Below are 21,407 nucleotides of genomic sequence, written 5' to 3' on the forward strand. Positions count from 1 at the left end.
ACATGCTTTAATTATGTATGCATGTCCTGTCAATGCATATTAATTGTGTTACGCTTCTCTGCAGAAGGAAACTTGCCCATGGCTGAAGTGTAACTAATGATGCTGAACCTTCTCTGGAGGCGTGTGGTTGTTTTTTTTTGTTCTGTTTCAGTTCAGCCCTTCACCCTCCCTCCCTCTCTCTTCAGATGGAGTTGACTGGACCTTGCTCTGTGCCTGTGGTTGTGATTTCCCCCATCTTCAGTTTTTGTGGCTAACCTGGTTCCTGTCTCTGGTTTTTTTGGGTGTCGCCGTCTGTGCTGTGGCCGTGTGCTCACTTGCATGCAGTTGAGGAAAGGGCCTCCGGTGCCTCCGCCTCCAAAAGTCACCCCCTCCAAGGAGATCAAGCAGGAGAACATCATCAGTCTGTTTGATGACAATTTTGTCCCTGAGATAAGTGTGACAACCCCTTCGCAGGTTAGCTGCTATGCCCTGCCTTATATTTGTCTACCTCTGAACTTTTCCTTTTGACCTTTCTTCTCTTTGGAGGTGTCAAGCCATGAAACCTGGTCAGGTGAAGGAGGGAGGCAAGCTCAGCACTGGACCTTGGAAGGCAAAGTTAGGTGGGAGGGTGGCTAGAAGGCAGCTTTGACTAACACATTGCCTTTTGAGAGCTTTCGTTCGTAGAAGAAATGGGAGAAATGCAGCCGGTGAAGATGCCAGAAAGTAATTGCTGCATTTGTTCAGCAGCAATGTACGTGGATTATGGCTCCCCTCATATCCCGTGATACGCTCTCTCCAGACCCACTGATACTGGGTGTAGATGAAGCATGCGTTTTCTGCTCTTGTATATCCCCAAGTGCATCTATGTCTGTTCTGGGAGAAGGTGGTTTTGTGCCTTCACACATAGGCTTTGTGGTTTAAAGCCTGCACAGGAAAGGCCAGCCGGAGTTGCATGAAGTTCTCTTTGCAGAGAACAGGTGCCTGCAGTTTAGATAAGCAGGACTGTGGCTGCTGTGAATTCAGGACTGCTGACACAGTCTATCACTCTTTATCAGCAAGTGGTTCCCATCAGAGTATTTATTTCTTGTCTCGTGGCACCTTTTGAAGCCCTCAAAAAGGAAAAAAAAATTTCAGATGATGTATTTTTCCTCTTCAGTTTTCTTTTGATTTACATCATTGCAAGAGATGATGCTTGGGTGGGGAATTCTGTCCTTATGGAATGAATGTATATATAAGAATAGCAGTCCTTACGTATATAGGAGCCTGACCAGATTTCTGGCTGTATCATGATATACCTGCATCTAAGTTTTTATATATCTGTATGTGTATATATATTTTTAATTTATTTTTTTTCCTAAATAGCTTGTTAAAACACAAGTAATGTTTCTATCGGTGCTCATCTGTGACTCACTCCCTAACTTTTCCTTGTATCATTCTGCTCCATTGCCTCTGGTTTACCACCTTCCACCCAGCTGCTGAGGAGCAGAGGTGGAGTGGGGAGGGAAGGAAATCCATGTCAGATTTTGCATTGCAGTCGATAAAGCTTACAGAGCAGAGACATGATTTGCCAGCAGTGTTGGAAGGTGGGAACTACAGGCAGCTGAACAACTCTGCCATTTTCTGTGCTTCCTTCTCCTGTATCATAATGGACAGCTCTGTCTGCCCCATGGTTTGTATCAGGTATTTCCGTGTGAACGTCAGCTCTTAGTCAGGTGAACTCTTCTGCACCTGATCAGTGCTCTGACCCAGGATGGGATCTGCTGTGACTTTCAGTCAGATGGGAGTTCTGAGGGAGGACTGTGGTTGCCAGAGCAGTCTTCTCTGAAGCACCCAACCGCCACTAGCATTCAGTGTGTTGCCCAGGGCTGTTCCTCTCTGATGTCTATAGCTTCAATAGATGTCTTGTGGGAGATCTGGGTAAAGGCAAGGGGTGCTAGCCCTTGCATGTAAGTCTTGAACGGCAGGTAAGGTTATTATTCAATGGCTGGAGCCTTTGATGTCTCACTACTAAACAAAATTAAAGATGGGGGTTGGAGCCTTTCTGATAATGGGTGGCCTGGATGTGCTGGAGGAGTGTGGTAGTATGCCAGTTGGTTTTTGATACTGGTCACCGTTTATTACTGTGATACATTATAGCTTGGTTCCTTGTTGTCATCCCAGTGGATCTCAAAGAGATGCTCATAAGCGAAAGAAAAATCTATGAGAGGGTTGTGTTTCACTAGAGGGGGTCAAAACAATGATGTGGATTGTATTCAGAAGACTTTCTCTTAAATGGTGTCTCTTGCTGCTTGCCAGGAGGTTTTCCTTTGTGGGGCTGTGATGTAACACTGGAGACCAACCTGCCACACTTTGTGGTTGGAAAGGGAGCTGAAGCAGTAGGGCCAGTGAGCTGGGAGGTCAGTGGAAATAGGGGCAAATCTTCCTGGACTTCCTAGAGAGAGCAACTACTCTGTTGAGTAGAAAAGAGTGTCTTGTAGTGGTTAGGTTAAATTTGAACACCAGAAGTGATAGTTCAGTTTTGAATACTAATGACTCATGCCCTTTGTAGTGACTGTTTTATTAATGGTAATTAGCGAATATGCCATCATTGTCTTTAGCTAGAGCATTAATCAAAGCCAAATTCTGCTGACTTTGAAGAAAGTAGCAAAGCTTCTCAAATTTACGCTTTATTGGAAGACTTCTGTTGTGTGCATGTTTCTGGGATGTCTAGAAATGGAAATCATTCAAAACAGCGTTTTTGGAATGGGGAGTGATTCAAGCCCTTTAGCCTGGGTGAGCTGCCATATTCTGTGTTTCTGTCTCAGATAAAGCAGGAGGGAATTGGCAGGTTTGCAGGGTAGCTCTGAGGTCTCTCAGACTTGCCTTCCAGCAGTTTGAGTGGTTTTCTGCCTGCATCCAGGCTCCTGAGATAAGTTGTGTGGGTAGAAGCTCTTCTCTATGTGGCTGAGGGAGTCTGCCCTGGGCCATCAGTACAAAGGCAGCTGGGTGAGCTCTGGGGGATATAAATAGAAGAGAAGCCCTTCTGAGTCATCAATGGGCAGTGATCCTTTTGACCACAGCAGGTCAGGTGCTTACACCATGTCAGCTCATTTGGCCGGGTGGGAAGATGAATGAGTCCTGTGGAAGAGGCTCAGGTTTGGTTTACAGTGGCCCCCATGTGAACCACCCGTGATTATAGGCACCAAGAGTCAGGAGTCACATCAGGTGTTTGCATTGCCACCATGTCTTCTGCGCTTGCAGCTTTAGCTCCTGGATATCATATACCCTCCCTTTACTCTGTGTGTGTGTGTCTAATGCTCGTACTGCTTTTCTTCCTTACTGCTGCCAAGTTTGATGCCCCTGGGCCCTTCCAGGAGGGAGCCAGCCTGTTGGATCTGGATTTTGATCCCATTAAACCAGATGCCACTGTGGGGAAGACCCCCACACCCGCTTCCCAGGTTGGTTCATATCACTAATCCTTCTCCCTTCGTAACTGACTTGTTGCCAAGTGTGGCATGACCTGCACCTACATGAATGATAATGTGGACCTCAGCTGCGGGTGGCTGGGCTGGGTGATCAGCCCCGTGCCTTGCAGATGGGCACCTTGGTCTTCTGTGCTGGATGTGTAGGTCCGGTGAGAATCAGGTGGCAATTAGCCTGATCACAGTCTGGCACTAAGTGTTTGTGGGGTGCTTGTGCGTTGCTCTGATGATCTACTGATTGACAACTTATTCAATTTAACATATGCCCCTCCCTGGATTAGCATCCTCTGTATGCTATATGAATTTAAACTGTTCTTATGTGGATGGGGATTCAACCTCGGTTCTGTGCTCCTGCTATGAATTGCTCTCAAAGGGATTTTTTTAGTAAACAGTCACTGATAATCTGCAGTTATTTAAGGTGGATATAGCTGTAGATGGATATTCCAGTGATGTGAAGCCTGCCTTTTTCTGGGTATAATATAGCCTCTGCTTATAGTTAAGTAGTAGGTTCCTCCCTGAGCATAATGCTGTGCAGTGCAGCATCAAAAAGGAAGATGTCTGGTTTTGGTCTGGACTGTGCCTGGTCCTGTCTGCTGTCAGAGGCAGGTGGCCTGCATTTCATTTTATGTCTAAATGGCTGGAGGCTTTGAAGTGCTTCCTGAATTTGGCTGTTGTCCTCACCAGGACTTTCCATTTTGTATGTATGAAATGGTTATTTTTTTCCCCGTGGTTGCCATCTAAATTTGTAATAAACATAATTGGGATGCTTACAGTATTTCTCTAGTATCATCATGTCAAGTATGCCTGTACGACATAGATTTTTGTAGTAATAAGACTGCTTTTATTAGAGAGATCAAACATTAGGCATCCAATTCTTCTAAATTAGAATACTCTAACTACAAGATACTAGTGGTTATCATAGTTTGATAACTGGCATAATATAATATGGCATGGATAATATGGCAAGGTACCGCTTTCTGGAAATTTAAGTGGGCAGGTTGGCATTTTGTATCTGCTTGCCTGACAGAACAAGCTGCATGTCAGGATAAGCTTTTTTTTAAAATTTATTTACTGGGATTTTTTTTCCTGAATCATGAATTATAACTTGGATAATTGGGTACCCTGGCATAGCATATGAGTTTAAGTTTGTCTTAAAATGGAATAACTTTTTACCCTTTCAGCAAGCAACAAATAGTGCACTGAGTGGGTTTTTCAAAACTGCTCAGCAATTAGCATGTTTGGTGTTCTAATGTATTTATTATTAGTTTCAGAAGTCATTAAAAGAAAAAATCTGAAATCAGTATTCTCTAATGGTAACCACAGTACAAAACCTGGTGAAAACCACCTAGTTGTCAAAGCGGTCAAATTTATTTCCTATAAGGTGGGCGCTATGGCAAAGAGGTTAAGATATTTCACTACTGATCCAAAGACAACAGTTGGTCTTGTTCTGAAATCATGTTAACTCTGTTGAGTATGGGTATATGGGAGCATATTTAACCCTGACAGACTACAAACTCATGAGGTTTTTTTTCTGGCTATGTGATCTGCCACTGATAACTGAATGTGGCTTGGCTGTCTCCCTTCATACCAGAGGTAGAAAAAACACTTACTTAAATGCCTTGGTACTTCAATTTGAATATGCAGTGGGGAGGGCTGTATAAATTTAGGTACTCAAAAAGTATTTTTAAAACATGCAGAGATAAGTGCTGTTGAATGTATATGTCTGCTTCAGTCTGATCAGCATCTGTAATGTTTGTACTCACTGAAATAATCATGTATAAACATGTTCTATTTTTGTTGCTCTTTGACATGCTTAGTCTTTACCTTGGGATTTATGGGAGGTAAGAACTTCATATGGCTTTCATCTCTCATCATGTACTGTGCATGTGCCGGTGCCATCTCTGTGTGCATACCTGTCTCCTTTCCCTCATTGCTTTTCATTTCTGCACACCCCAAACCAAAGTTGTGCCATGTGCTGCTGAACCCACTTTTGCACCTTCTGTGAAGCCCCAGGGGCAGCCACATGTTTGCAAGTCAGGTCTGGCACTCTGAAACTTATGTCTCCACCAATGCACAACCCCATTGTCTTTCCCTGCTAATTTACTCATCTTTCCTCCGGCATGATGCTGTGACATTCTCCTCAAACTTAGTCCCACTGTGGCATCATCCTCACCCCCCACTCCCCAGCATTTCCTAAACTCTGTACATTCTGTTGGTCTTGTGTGTGATGCATAAATGGCTCAGCTGCCCCCTGTCCTTACTGCCTGTATCACTGGGTATATACATGCGTTTGGAATTATCTGTGGTGTTTGTTCCTTATTGACCATTGTTTCCAGAAAGGCTGATTCACATCAGCCTCTGTCTACACTGGAAGTTCTGGCCCAAGTCTTACCTGGCATCTGCCTCAACCTCAGCTTTGGAGCTTGCTGACAAGGAAGACCCTACACATGTTCTGCATCTGAACCAAAATCAGACCTTCATTTATGCCCTCTAGATATATTGGGCCTGGGAAGGTCTCAGATTGCTGCAGATCAGCAATATGGGAGATATTTCAGGCAGAACTACTCTTGAGCCTCTCTAGACAAATGGCCGGGGGTGTGGACAGAAAACGCTTGGTCTTGGTACTCAGGCTTGCTACTTGAGCTGGCTGTATCCTATGGCGTGTCCTCAGGCACATGTCCTTGGCTTATGCTGGAGTTCTGCCAACCTTACCATTCTCGAGGCAGGATCACCACCTACAGTCAGTACTCGGAGGGCATGACTTACCCCTTGCTGAAAGCCTGGCCCGTGGGCTCAGTGGCCAGTGCCCTCCTTCACATGAGCTTGGGTCATGTCAAGAAAGAGATTTCCATTGTGTGTTTTATGGGCCATTAGTGTTTAACATCTGTCATTCCCCTGTGTGAGCATTGTCAGTCTGTCCTGGTAAGAAAGAAAAGTAGCTTGTGTTTTTGCGAGGGACGATCTCATGTCTTTCAAGCGGATGGGTAGGAGTGAGCTATGACTGCATCTGATTGAGCTGTGCTTACAGTCTGGGGTGTAAAAAGTGTTTTGGGCCATTTCTCCCATCCTAGAAACTAATTTCACTCAAAGGACAATTTAATCAACTGGGGACTGCTACTAGACAAGATGTTCTCACCTTGCATACCGTATACGGTTGAAGAGCAGAGCTCCTTGCAGCTGGGGAATCCTCCTTTTGCTCTTCAAGTCTTCTGAACTGTGTTTGCTCTAATGTAGTTCCTAGCTGTTGAGGGAAGACTTGTTGCATGGTTACATAGTCCCGTATGTCATCAGGTGAACAGCTGCGTAGGAACTTGGATGCAGCAGAACTTGTGTAGTTCTGCAGACAAGGAAACTTGCATTTGGTGTGTATGACGCTGCTGTTAGAATAGGCAAAGCTTTCAAACCTGGCAACAGCAGTGAGCAGTTCTCCCTCTTCTCCTTATAGTGTCTTTCCATGACTGTAAATGCTTTTATAGGCCTTGGGACGCCCACAGGTACATAAAATAGAAAAATAAGTAGCTGATGTGAAAATGCCCTTTAGGGATTAATTTAGATGCAGTTAATCTGGTTATTAAATACTGGTTTTGCAAATTAGCCACTTTTAAAAAAGAAGCTCACATTGTGCTCCTTGTCCACATAAAAACCATGCTTGGCCAGGTAGAGCTGGGCTGGCATCTGTCCCAGTTCCAGTTTCACTGAATGCAAATAAAAAGCAACCTGGGAGGGAATCTATTTAGACAGGAGAAGCCTTTGTAGCATTTCCTGTGCATACATTTACCTTAGTGCTACCAAAGCTGCTGTGGGAATTCTCTGCAGGGTAGGGATAGCTCTGCTGCATGGAACGTCCTCTGGCAGCACAGGCCTGTGAACATGGTGATGGGGAGACGTGAGGAAAGGTGTGGTAAGAGAGGAAAGCATGGCATCATTGGAGAAGGTAAAGTCATGACTTTTTGTTAAATTAAGGTTTTATTTCATCATTATTGCTGCTATTAGAAAACTGCTTGGAGGATTGTGCCAGTGCATGGCTAATAGCCAGGTGGGTGTAGAGTTAAGGGTTACTATGATTGTTGCTTTACACTGGGATTTTGTAGGGTTGGGACTATGAGAATTGCAACATTAAGAAATCTGGACAATGCCTTGCTTTGAACGTGGTTGTATTCAGGGGTGCGTGTGTCATGGTTTAGCTCCAGCTGACAAATAAGCACTGTGCAGCTGGCTGCTTGCTCCTCCCTGGCGGGATGGGGGAGAGAACCGGAAAGGTAAAAGTAAGAAAACTTGTGGGATGAGGTAAGAACAGTTTAATAATTGAAATAACAATAATAATAACAGTACTGAAGAGGAAAATAACAAAAAGAGAGAGAAATAAAACCCAAGAAAAACCAAAATGAAAAACAATTGCTCACCACCAACCGACCAATGCCCTGCCAGTTCCCAAGCAGCAGCCCCTGGCCAACTTTTCAGTTTATATACTGAGCATGACATCACATAGTATGGAATATCCCTTTGGCCACTTTGGGTTAGCTGTCCTGGCTTCCCCCCTTCCAGATTCTTGTGCCACCAGCCTCCTCGCTGGCAGGACAGCATGAGAAGCTGAAAAGTCCTTGACTTGCTGCTGAGCAGTGCTTACAGTAACTAAAACGTCAGTCTGTTACTAACATTATTCTCATCCTAAATCCAAAACACAGCACTGTACCAGCTATTAGGAAGAAAAATAACTGTCCCAGCCAAAACCAGGACACTATGTGTTTACCAAATGTATGAGGCATGTAGGCATACTAAAGCTAGTTTATTCATATGTACTAAAAATGCGGAATCCCTGTAGCAATCTCTATTGTGCAAGTATAAAGTGGGTGTCTGGAGGTGCATGTGCTCTCTGGTATAGAGAACAAATGGCTATAGGCTGGCCATGATGGCACTCAGGCTGCAAATTAGACCTGTGAGATTCTTGTCAGTATTCCCAGGTGCTGCCTGGCCAGTCTCCCAAGGGACTCATCTGCAGCATTGTTGCTGCCAGATCCAACTTATTTCCCATGTTGTTGCAGTTTCTGGGAGGGGCAAATGAATGTCTTTAATTTTGTGTTAAACCAAATTTAGCCTGATTTCAGGCAAGGGAGAATAAAAACTTGAACTGCAGAAAGTGTATCAGAGGTGTTTGGTTGGTCTTTTGTTTTGCATAGAAATTCCTGTCCCAAGGCTTCCCAAAACAGTCTCTTCCAGGCAGTGATTTGTAGGTGATGCTAAATATTTCTCCCTGGTGGTGGCAGTTTTTGTGCATTAGAAACTCTTCACCAACACAAACGTGTGCATGCACCATGCAGAATATTCATAGCAAATATTCACAACAGAATCAAAATTCATGACTCTGCGCCTATTGAGAATCAAATTGGGTGAAAGTTAGCACAGTTTTCAGTTCAGTTTGATTAGTGCTGATGTCATGTAGATGCTGAGTCCAGACTAAGTTCTGTATCTGGACACCTTATTACCATGCTCTTCTGTTTCTGGCAGTATGCAAAGGCTTAAATATTCTTTGATCGTTGATCCTCGGAAGTAACTTGTTGAAAGATCCTTGTCCCTTGGTGTGCAAGCTGACTTGTATTCCTGTACAAGTGGGCAATCTATATGTAGTGATAGATACTGTGCATGTGTAAAGGAGGTCTGTTCTTTAGATGAAAAAAGAGGTGCACAGGATTTTTGGTGTTTCATCGATTTCCTCTGGAGTGTTACCTGTTGCGTGGCTGGAGCGAGAGAATGGGGAATGCAGGCTTTACTGTGATTTCGCGGGGTTGCAGAGAAAGAGGGAGATGGAAACCCAGCAAGACCCTGAGATTTCTCGCCTGGCTGTCAGCAGATGGCAGCAGCCAACAGCATAGAGCGCTTGGACAGACTAAGCTGCACTTTCCTATGTAGCTGTACTGAGCATAACTTCCCACCTGAATCACTTTTGTATTGCAGCCTGCAGAAGCAGCCCATGCAGGAGCTGAAGCAGCTGGATCAGAAGCAGCAGCTGGAGCTGAAGCATCTAAAACCGAAACCGATTCAGGATCGGTAAGCACCTCGAGGGACAGCATTCCCTTTTTTTCCTCGCATCTCTTTGTCATACAACAGATGTGGGAGGCTGAGCTGGGGAAAGAGGTGACTGCTTGGAAAAACACATCCCTGCCACCCCAGCAGTTATAGTGCTCTTAGAGGCCAGTTGCAGCTGTTGCATTTTATCTGTGTAGAGCTTAAGGAGAAGCTCTGATGGAAGATCCACAAAAAAACCTGTCCCTTCACCCATGTTGTGAAGCCAGCCCACAGCCCGTGCCGTCCTAAGCTTGTGTTGTCTGCTGGATTCCTCCTTGCTCACCTTCTGCTTTACCTGCCTTTCCTCTGGGTTTTGCCTGTGTCCCCTGAATATCCAGGGTTCCTCTTTTTCTCCTGGTACTGCCACCTTTTTAGGGGACTGGAGTAGATCCCATCTCGTGGCTGCTTTGTTCCTATAGGCTGTTGCATTTGAGTTGTTGGTTCCATGAGGGCTCTACACAAACTGCATTGTGACTGCAGCGAATGAGAAATGCCAGGCATTATGGTCCCAGAACCCTCTAAATTCCCTCTGCCCTTCCACAGCCTTTAGCAAAGGAAGACAGTGGTCACCTCTCCTGCCTTTGCCGTCCTTTGGGGTGTTTCTGTCACTGGTGTGTTTGAAAAACCTGCTGAAGCCATGGATGGGGTAGAGATGTGGATCCTCCAGGGTGAACTTGGGCTGTAATTTTGGATTCTCTTTTCTCATTGGCTTTTTTTTCTTCCTTGGCTGCTGCTCCCTACCAGAGCTCTCTGCCTGCTGTCGTTGTGGAAACTTTCCCTGCTACCATCAATGGCACTGTGGAAGGAGGTGCTTCATCTGAAAGAGCTGACATGCCCCCAGGATTTCTGTTCAAGGTGAGTGTGTGTGGTGATGGGGCACTGAGTTCCTGGTGATTTTTTTCTTATAATGAATTAACTACTTTTGCTCAGCGTGGCGATGGGCTTTGCTGCATTGAAAAGGAGAAAAGAAGCTGAAGAAGAGATACACCTACCTTTCCACCATCCCAGCTTCATGCGGTTCTAGATGCTTCAAAGGACTATGCAAGCACATCAGTGTTTAAATGTCTGGCTGTGGTGTATAGCAAAACTCTTCCTTCTCTCTGCTGCAGTTATTTCTATCTCTGGTGGTGTGGGAGTGTCAGTCACAGATGTGGGATAGTAGATAAGAAGTTGTGCTTCAAACTGGAAAGGTTAAACTTTGATGCAAGTGGCAAATGAAGAGTTGAAAACACCAGTAGGGACAGAGGAGTTAATGTTTGGGGGAAATCAGAAAGCCATGATAAACAGGAAAAAGTATAGGATTAGACAGGGAAGTCTGGTGGGTATCCTGAATATGCCAAAGGTCACTCACAGGTTGTTTTGAAGGTGCTAGAGGAAGGAGTGATTCTAGGTGACGATAGGCCACAAATTTAACCTGCATAATGGAATACTGTAGCAAGACAGCACAGATCCATAATACCCTGAGAGTGAGAAATTACAGTCTCCTGTAATAGGAATGCTTTTCTTCTGCTTTAGTCATGTCCATGCATCATTTTGGTTTTTTTTTTCAGGGAGTTCTACCAAAAGCAGAAGAATGACAACCCCCTGAAGAACAATAGGAGGTTCATCAGATTTAGATTGGTTGCAGGCAGCAATTTTAGGCTGTAGTGCTTAAAGCGAAGAGCTGTGGTTTGAAGCAAAAAAGCTGTAACACATATGATGATAGGCGTTAGACTGAATACCAGAGAGAGAACATGGCAGGATACAATCACTCAAAGATGTAAACTGATACTACTCTTTCCTGCGTTTCCTCTCCTTGCTTTCTGTGACAGAGATAGGAAGCTATAGTCTCTAATGCTCTTGCAGTTCAGCTGCAAAAAGAATAGAGAGCACCATTTGGGTGTATACAGGCTTTCTACCCTGTGAGGTTTTTAGACCCGTACCATGGGAATTCAGCTCTCCTAAGGAAGGACAGGGAGGTGCTGATGCATAACGAGTTGAATGAGACTCACCAAGATGCCCTGTGGCAAAGGTGAGCTGCATGCCAGGCTGTATGAGCAAGCATGTAGCCATTAGGTTAAGGGAATTGGTTATTCCCGTAGAGAGGGCATTTGTGACCCAAGCTTCCCTGCCTTGAGCAGCAGGTTGGATCAGATGGCCTCCAAAGGTGCCTTCCTACCTGAATCATCCAGTGAATCAGTGAAGAGGAAAGCCTTGCCACCCGTTACGGAGCTGTGTGAGAGAAGGCTGCCCTCACCCAAGCTCTCCTGTTCTCTCCCCGTAGGTCCAGGCCATGCATGACTACACGGCCACTGACAGCGACGAACTGCAGCTGAAGGCCGGGGATGTGGTGCTGGTGATTCCGTTTGAGAACCCTGAGGAGCAGGTGAGTGGGGAAGACAGGGTGTGAGCCTGGGCCGGGAGGAGCCAACGGGTTTTCCAGAGCTGCTTCTTCCTCTGCTAACAGTTGGCTGGCTGGATGCAGAGCCATCAGTTTGTGGCTGGAAGCTGACCGGGATAGCCGGTTGCCCTTAAGCTTGAGATTGGCTTCCTGCAAGAGAGTGGAGGACTCTGCTTGTTATTGGAAAGTGGAGACATTATCCTGTATAAAGCACGTGAAATAGCTGTGGCTTCCTGTTCCTATCGGGGCATTTGAGCTAGTGCAATGACTTCCTTGGTCAGAGAGCCTGACAGAGCCCATACTTCACCTCCTCACTGCTCCTAAACTTGATGCACGTTCCTTATGACCACTTCAGTGTGGACTGTGGCATTGGCAGGAGTGACCCACAGCTTCTGACAATATTTTCTCCCCATTTGAGAAGTGCTGGAGCTCGGAGAAAGCAGCTCGCCATGGATGATGTCTTGCACTTCAGCGTAGCAATGGCAATTTCCAAAAGACAGGTTTGGTCAGGAGATGGCAGCAGACTCAAAGACTGGAGCAGATTCCTTATCCTCAGAGAACAGTCTTACTGCCCATCTCCAACTGAATTTAATTGGCAATGTTTTTCTTTAATCTGAGCTGTTTCTAGAAGCCTTAAGTAAATCCTTCTCACTTGCTGTGTTTGAGGGCTTCCAACTGATAGTCTGCAGCAGTTTTACTACTTTGGCTGAGGGAGGTGGTGATTTTATAAAATTCATGCTCACGTCTCCAGGATTCTGTTTGGAAAAGGAAGAGAATTCTTCAAAGGGATTAGGTAGTCATCAGCTCTTTGGGTTTGGCCAAGCCCAGACGCTATCTGGATTCCACAAGGGGTAAAGGAAAGCTGATGTAGCTCACTGGCCACAGAAGATGCGGATCTTCTTTGTGGCTCAGCTGTTGGCTTTGTGAATTATGGAGGCAGATCTTGCTGCTGCTTGTGAAATAGGAGCTATAACGTGCCGGCAGTTCCTGCAGAGCTAGGCGCTCTAGGGGGAAGGGTTGTATGGGGAAAAGGCAGTGATTCCTTGTAGAGACAAGACTCGTCACTGAGTGGGACTGCCCTGCACAAGTATTTGTGAACATTTCTTTCTCAGAAAGCATTCTGGATGGGAAATGAGTGGCAGCTTCCCTAGTTTCTGTGGTAGGAGACAGCATGTGTGAAGCAGAGTTTCTCAATGCCCTATGTTTGCACTCTAGCTGGATGTGGGTGCAACAGCCATGAACTCGAGACTCTCCAAGCTGCAGAGGGTGAGCTCTGAGTGTTGCTAACATGATGCTGTAGCTGCACTGAAGCCCTCTAACCCTCCTACAGTGTATCCTGTGCTACAGCTCATTTTCCTAACCTTGACCATACCCAGCCACAAGATGTTGGCTGTTAACATGTGCATGAACTGTGCACGTGAGTGGAGGAAGTTTAGGGTAATAGACTGTGACCCATGTCCTTATCTTGCAGCTTGTTTGTGAGTCTGTCAGCCAGGCCTGGATTGATTTTTCTTGACAGAAGAAAGGGTTGAGGGCAGCAACGCTTCTAAGCTGGCACTTGGAGCGATGTGGTTCAAAATCAGCAGGGGTCAATCTGGGTCCTTGTGTCTAATCCCTGCAGCTGAGGAGACACTTCATAGCAGGATGCAGCAGGATGCATGCTGTATGGCAGAGATGCTATGTGCAAATGTGCTTTTGTGCTTGCTGTGCTGTGGGCTGGAAGCTTCCAGACACTTGGGCCCAGCATCTTCTACCTAGTCGTTTGTCTTCCTGATTTATGGCATGTCAGTCTTCCTGCAGCCCCTGCAGCTGGCTGCTGCAGATGGGCTCCTGTCTCATGCTGTTCCCATGACGTCCCCTGAATGCTCAAATCTAAGGCAGCAGCAAGGGCTAACTGAGTCTACAGGCACCCAGTACAGCCTGCAAGGAGCAGGGAACTGGAATACAATGGCTGGTCTGTGCTGTTGCCACATGAGATGTGCAGAAAACAGGACAAGAGAGCAGAAGCTGCAAAATGGCAGTGGAAAGCAATATGTGCCCGCTGCATCACTCCTGCATTGTGCGGGCATGTTTTTAAAGAACATATTCTGTAAATACAAAGGGAGCCGTTGCCTGGCTTTGGGTAAATAACCTAGGTAACTCCTGCCAGTTCCAGGAAACCAGAAGTGTCAGAACAACTGTGTGAACCACACATATGCATGCCTCATTTCCCCACAGCTTAGAGCATCTGGTTGCCTGAGCACTTCTGCCCTGGCAAGTTATGTAGCTGCGTGTGATAACATATGTCTAAATGAGCCTGGTGCATGCTCTGCCCAGAGGAGTGGATGCAGAGCAGGCTGTTGAGTTTGGAAACGGCAGTCCTCTGTGCAGCTCTCTTGCCTCATGCTGCAGTCTTAACCCATAGGCTGCCCCGCTGCAAATGACCCACATGAAGTGGGTATATTTGCGTGCTGAAGGAGTGCTTCCATGGTGGCATCTCCGCGGCGTGCAGAGAACGGGGTGGTTGCACACCAGAGCTGCAAACAGTGCAGCCTTCCCACCTTGAATATCTCATCTGCCTCATGTGCTTCAGATGGAGCAGAAACGTTGATGCTAGACACTCTGCAGGCAGAGCGGTGGGAAGTCTGTTCTCCTCCTGAGCAGGTTCTACTAAGCAGAACTCCGTTTGCCTCAGTGAAAATTCACCTCTGTTTATAGATGTATAGGTTTGGTGGCTCGGGATGGCTCTTGTGAGAGACCTTGAGTCTTACATAGTGTGTGGCACAAGTTCAGGAGCTTTGCCAAGTTCGCCTTACATTAGGCCCAACAGACTGCTGGGTTTTGGGAAGATGCGTTGAGGTCCTTGGCTCCCTATTCTCTTAGACCAGAATTTCAGCATAGCAAACAAGACTTGTTTTGCCTACACCACCTCTCTAAAATCATCCAGGTGCCCTGACTGAAGCAGGGGATGAGCACCTCCAGGGGATGATTCATCCTTTTCAAAGACCCGTGCCCAAGATAAATGGGGTGAATGGCACTGTGGAGGTGCCCATCTTTTTTTATAACTATGGAGAATGTTAGACCCCTCGTGTTTAGGTTGTGAAAGGTGAGATTGGTGGTTGCTCCCATCCTGTAGCTCTAGAAACTTTGGCAGAATGTCTCCTGCTTCGGCAGGTATAAATTATGACATACTTCTATTACGCTTGCTACTTATTTACAATTTCAGTGCCTCTAGACACTCTGGGTCAGGTAGGAGTTTTGGTACTGATTCTGGGGGTGTGTGGCCTTCTCCCAGTTTAAAAGGGAATATTTTTTCCTTCTCCCCCACCCTTTTCCTGGATTGTCTCCCAAGCCAAATACGAGCATGGCTTTGGTAATGCCTTGACACCTCCTTGGCCTGCAGTCTGTAAGAAAAGTCCCTGCTGACATTTATCTCTCAGCACCTGATCTTTTTCTTTTCCTCCAGGACGAAGGATGGCTGATGGGTGTGAAGGAGTCTGACTGGATCCAGCATAAGGAACTTGACCAATGCCGAGGGGTTTTCCCTGAGAATTTCACGGAGCGGGTGCAGTGAAAGCCCAAGCCCACCAGCTGCATTTCTGCTGCAAGAAAGCAAGTTTTCTGGTAGATAATTGAAAAAGAACAGCAAAATGAAAAGAGAAGAGAATTTTAAAGGCACAGAAGCCTGAAAAAAAGTCAACTTGAAGGATGTGTTCTTCTCAAAGGGCAAGATTTCAGAAGTAAATTGAAATTCAAAGTGTTATCAAAATATATAAGTATTAATAATAATAAGGCAAGTCAAATACCCTTTTTCCCCTTTGGTTTTAATAGCGTTTGGATTTGGAGGACTGATGCAGAAGTAACTCAGTGTGGTTCTCTAAATACTGCATTCACTGCATTGGTGAGATGCCAGTCTGATCCCTGGAAAGGCAGTAATTGTCTAATGGCTTGAGAGTAGAAGCTGCATTTGCTCTTGGGTGGGTTCATCTGTTTTGTCTTGAAGGTGGCTTGCATGGCAACCATAAAAAATCAGCCTTCCCTACATGTTCAACCTACAGTAGGCCAAACTTTCTGTTATGCTGTTGAAAAAAATATTTAGTGTATAGTGTTCACCAATACTTATGTGTGTGTGCGTGCGTGTGTGTATTTTATTTTCTTCCTTTAAAACGATGTTACACAAACTGTGATTTTGTACATGTAAAGATAGAAGAAACTACATGGAAAGGGCATAGAGAAGATGGAATGTGTGAAGCTGTGCTCAGTCCAAAGTTCTTTCAAATGCAGACACTTAAATTCTCGCAGTAGTATTGACCTGTGAAATGCTAAGGGGGACGGATAAATTCAAGAGGAGAAACAAGACAAAATAAACAGATGCCATTTAGGTTGCTCTGAAATTCAGGCGAGGGAATCCTCGGCCCCCCCAACCCCATAGACGGTTTCAGAAAAGCTTAGATTCATGTAGATGGAAGATAGCTCTAAAATCTGGGTGGTTAGAAAATTTGCTTTTAAAGAAAGAGATAAAGGAAGAAAGATTTTTTTCTGAAAGAATATCTAAGAAAAGACACTGAGAAAAAAAAATACTTTCTGTGTTTTTAATTGGCATTGTTATTTGTGGAATTGTATTTCTTATTTTCTTTTGAAGAGTTCTGTAATTGAAATATTGTTAGATCAGCTTTCTCCAGTGCTGTGCTGGCGATCGAGTTAATCTCTATGAAAACTGGACTCTTGAAATACTCATTTAAAGTGGCTGCATGACTTCATGGTCTTTTAATGCATTAGAAAGGAAGGCAAGAACATCAAAGTGTCAGTGTCAAGAAGATATTCTGCAGTCTAATACTGATGCCAAGACCTTTCCTATACCTTTCCTTTGCTCCTGTTTGTTTTTGAGTTTTGTTTTTTAGTTTAAACAAGCAGATGACAAGGCTGTTTCAAAGTGCATATTACACTTGTTAAAATAAGCCGGTCTGACCCTCCAAGACTCTAAAGTCCCACAAAGGTACTTTAAACTTTACTTGAATACTGATGCAGCTGGCAAGCAGATCGGGCTATTATCTTTTTTTTTTATGGCTTCCCCCCCTCCCACCTTTATGATCCTTTTGCCTTGAAGGGATTTTAACAGCGAGGTTACCTCCTGCTGTAAAAGGACAGGATCACTCTGAAATAATGTTCCTACCTGTTAGGAGCTGGCTTTTGTCAAAGAATGCTGACATGCACTACTGAAAACCCCACTTTTCCCAATCTTTTTGGGTTATTTGTAGGACAACAGAAAAAAACATGGTAGGACAAAAATGGATTTTTTATTTTTTTTTTTTTAAATTTTAGTTCAGAGGGGCAGATCACATTTTGATTAGAAAGTATATTTTTATAAATGCAATGAATTGCTGGAGTTCCTTCTGCTTTCAGCTTGGGAGATGATCTGTGCTAGTTAATTACAGCAATGTACCAGGCATCAAAATCTGTCCTATATACCCCAAATCCCTTCTCCTTCTTTTCTTCTTTCTTCTCTCTCTCTTCCCACCCCCCACCCCCCCAATAAACATGCGGGAATTTGTTTTACATCACTGTTACAAACCCCAATAGTATTTAGGAGTAACTGCTCACAACACAGAAGGACTGGACTCCACAAATTATAGTATGGTGAGCTGTTGCTTTAGAATACTGCCCTGTTTGATCTTTTTTGTTTTCCTTTTTTCACTGGGGTTGTCTTTGTTATTACTCTTTTTTTCCAAAATATCTATTTTTATGCATTTGTGACTCCCATTACTCCTTTAAAGAATATTCATAGAAAAAATATACATTTAAATATACATAGAAATATATATATAGAAAAGCGGGTTGATCCAATTAACATAATGCTGTCAGCTTAAAATGTTTATTTTTATGCAAAACCTGTGGATTATTGTTTTTTTTTAAAAAAACCACAAGATTCTAAGTACCAGAGCTGTGATTTTTGTCTTGCAAGTAGTTGTTCTAGACCATTTAGAAAGCTGTGCTGATACCTAATTTATTGTGGGTTTTTTTGCTGTTGTTGTTGTTGTCTTCTGCTGTGTTTGAACCAGATGACTGTCCCAACAAAGATCCTCATAAGGCCTTTTCATTTTATTGAGCTTGCAAAGCAACTATCCAGTACTGTATTGTCCCTGCAGAAGTGGTAACACGCTGCAAATAAGGGATGTTGTTTTCAGGTCACATGAGTGATGCTCAAATATTGCTAGTGGGGAGGATGTTGTGTCTTTCTCCATTTGCTTACCCCCAACCCAAAAATCCCAGCCCCCAAACCCCCTTGCTTAGAGGAGGGTAGAGTGGGTTACCCAGATCTTGCATTGCTTGCAAATAAGTAGTGTCAGCACATCTCGGTCAGATCCTGAACACGCAGGATCAGACCCACAGTTTATAAATTGCCTTATAGGAGAGTAGGATGGCATAGCAGGAAGCTTGCAGATAGCAATGTTTTTTGGAGCCAGGAGTTCTCTTATCTCTTGGGTCATGTTCAGCGCATTGTAAACAGCCACAACTCCTCCCATTTTCAGTATTTTTACATCTGCTAAATACCTTGATTCTGGTTGGTATTACCTGGTGGAATGAACTTTCCATTTTCTTTGGCTTAGGACTGATTCAAATAGAAAGAGGCACAGTAAACTCCCAAGAAGGCTGTGCCCACAGTGGTTTTTCAGTTTGCGGGCGGAACTGGAAAATCCTGGGAAAAAAGTTGTAAGGGTGACCTGAGACAATTTTTTCCCCCCCTTCATTTACTCAGTGAAATAAGAAAAGGAAAAATCAAAACATAAACAAACAAGAATATCCTTTCAAACTAAACTGAACTACACTTGTATGGTTGTGTTTCACTTTTTGAAAAACTTTATGACTTGGGCTATAACAAGTTGCTTTGAAGTAAAAATGTGAAGCCTTCTGTTTTGAAAATGCTGAAAGAAAATCTTTTAATGTTAATAGTCTTTTTGCCTTTGCCTTTTTTTTCTTAATCTGATGACTGGTTTCAGTTAACCCTAAACTGCATTTTTGTTGGTGAATACATCATCCACTGAAGAGAACCCAAAGAAGCCTATTGCCCAGTTCTGCCCCACTGATAGGTACACTGGACGCATTGCAGGGATTACCTGGTATCTGGTCCAGCAAAGCTGCTGTTTCCTCATCTAATAACTTCCACTTGTTTTACTGGGTGAACAATAAAAGCATTTCTCATCCCGTGCTATTGACTGGTTTTGTAGCCTGGCTTAGAAAGTCATTCTTGCTCTATCAGTCTTAGTTTGGTCACAGATTTATTATTATAGATTTATGATGCTACTCCAGTTTGAGCCTAATCCCAGTGCTCAGTGGGAATTAACATTTGCCCAATTGATGAGAAAGAAATAAGGTATTACTTTTTCTCCCTTTTTCTATCTTAGCAATGTCAGGAATATTAGATAGAATTAGGAAAAGGTCCCAGGGTAAAGATGAATGCGTTGTTCCAGGCGAGAGTCCTGCATACTCTGTGCTGCGTTCCATGGGAATTCCTCAACTGTCTGCATTTACCACCTTTGTGTTTCTGGGATGTGAAGGTTGTGCAGGCTTCGTCCCAGCTGCTCAGAGCTAGTCCTGCTTTGTGATCCGTTTGCCACGAACCTTGTTCACAGTTGCAGAACCCTTTCCTGTCCCACTATCTAAAGCCCATGGCCCAGGCACACACACACCCAAGTCAAGGGGGTCTCTCATGACCCGGAGCAGATGCGAGGACTCTATATTCTGCCTGGAATTGGGATGTCAGCTCAGTTAAATTTTGCAACGATCTCTTGAAGGGAAAAGGCCCAGGGCTAAGGAGGTGCTGGGGGAGGATGGAGGGATTATATGTTTTCTTTTTCATTTGGGGTTGATGCGCTGGCTGCCTTAGTTACAGGGAGGTCCAGAACCTCTTTATTTAGGGCTGAGAACAAAACGTGAGCGGTCTAGATGTGAATGGTCAATATGGTAACAGGTGTGTGTCTCCTGCAAAGGATGCTGAGCTCAGAGTTTCCCCTTTTCTCCTCTGCGCCAGACAGGGAGTGGCTCTTTGCCACTATTACATGTTTTGGATGCTGTGCAGTCCATACTGCAAAACAGCGAATGTCTTTTGCTGGAGGATGCAGGGATGTCTCTCTCAGCCCTTTCTAGGAGGAGCTACTGATCTTTCACAGACAAGGCCTGTGTGCTTCTAACACAGTAGCCTCTGATCTCAGTAGCCTCTGTGTCTTTCAGCATCTGGCCTCGCTCTCCAGCTCCTCGTGTTTGCAGCCTCTCCCATGCTCTTTGAGGATGACAGTAGCATAGAGCACTTCCCTGTGTGCCTAAAGTGCAAAGCTAGAAGATGCACAAATATGTCCATCAGCAAATGCTACGCAGTGCAGCTTGACAATGCTGATAACCAGAAGAACAAGCAACAGCTTTTCTTCTCTGGGCTGCCAAAGGGAAGCTCTTCCTTGTCACACCTGGCGCTGGTCCAGACACCTCTCTGCTTGCATGCTTTGGCTTAGACACTTCTGAGTAGCAAACTCCTGTCAGAAAGGGGTCCTGTGTGGTGCCCAGAGCTGGACTGTGCCACCAGCCCTTGCAGAGCTTGGGGTCTGTAGGTGGTGCATGGAGGCTGAGAATTAGAAGACTGTTTCAGGAATTTTGTTTATGAAACTAAATGGAGAAGCTACAGCTGCGAAGACTGGTCTATATGAACTTGTACTTTGATGTGTCTTATGGCTGTAATTCCTTCACCTGTTTTTACAGTGTATTCTGCTAATCCTGTCCCTAGTCTGCATTTCATGTAGATGGTCCCTGCTTGAACTTGCCAGATGCAGTCCTGGGCTTATTGCTTCTCTGTAACTGAATCAAATGGCAACGACTTTGGCAATGTATTGGCAATCTCTTTTCCTTCTGTTAATTCAGTCTCTGAGTTTAACCACAATGACCTGAGAAATGTTTGGGTTTTTTAATTATTTTAATTTTTGTTTTGTTTAAACAAAGCTAAACAATTCCCATTGTATTCAGAGCTGTGACACCCAGTTCCAGTGACAAGTACTAGATGGATTTGTCCCGTTTTGTTTCTTGGCAATGTTCAGAAATATAATTTGTGTCATCCTAACTCCTGTGTCAGTCTCTCTCTCTCCCCCTTCCCCCCTCCCTGTCCCCCCCATCCCCCCGATTTTTGCCCCCCACCTTTGTATAAAGAAGCTGAAACAATTCAGGACGTTTTTCTCATCAAAGAGGTGAGTACCTTCAAGGAAGCTAGGTGCTATTAGTTCTGGAAGTTCTTTCAAACACATGGGATGGAGAGGGCGATGCTGCTCCTTTCCTGAATGAGTACAGCTGCAGAATAAACTCTTCTAGCAGCCATCTCTGTTCTGTTGTAAGGACCTGACACCAAAGGAATGCAACGTGTGGAAGGATTTGAGACCTTTGCTTTGTAATAGCTACTGACCCCAAAGTGATGTGGTCTTCATCCTCTTAAGGCAATTTTTTTTTTTTGGTGATGGCAGCATGACACCACATGGGCACCCTACCCCATCTGGCCAAACATCTCCCAG

General features: G+C 44.6%; 1 protein-coding gene across 6 annotated transcripts in view; it reads left to right on the forward strand.

Moving 5' to 3' along the window:
* Positions 1-20,965, forward strand: part of BIN1 (bridging integrator 1) — a 116,503-nt gene extending 95,538 nt beyond the window's left edge. For 4 of the 6 annotated variants that reach the window (XM_080398722.1, XM_080398723.1, XM_080398724.1 and 1 more), the window contains 7 exons: positions 325-453; positions 3,309-3,416; positions 5,258-5,281; positions 9,393-9,485; positions 10,248-10,358; positions 11,767-11,868; positions 15,329-20,965. In XM_080398722.1, coding sequence (XP_080254848.1) covers positions 325-453; positions 3,309-3,416; positions 5,258-5,281; positions 9,393-9,485; positions 10,248-10,358; positions 11,767-11,868; positions 15,329-15,436 — 675 coding nt within the window. In that variant the 3' untranslated portion in view covers positions 15,437-20,965. The remainder of the gene's footprint in view (positions 1-324; positions 454-3,308; positions 3,417-5,257; positions 5,282-9,392; positions 9,486-10,247; positions 10,359-11,766; positions 11,869-15,328) is intronic. The other 2 variants (XM_080398726.1, XM_080398727.1) reach the window with 1 other exon arrangement.
* Positions 20,966-21,407: the final 442 nt, after the last annotated feature.

The sequence above is a fragment of the Falco punctatus genome (assembly GCF_963210335.1).
Source record: "Falco punctatus genome assembly, chromosome: 8".
NCBI lineage: Eukaryota > Metazoa > Chordata > Aves > Falconiformes > Falconidae > Falco > Falco punctatus.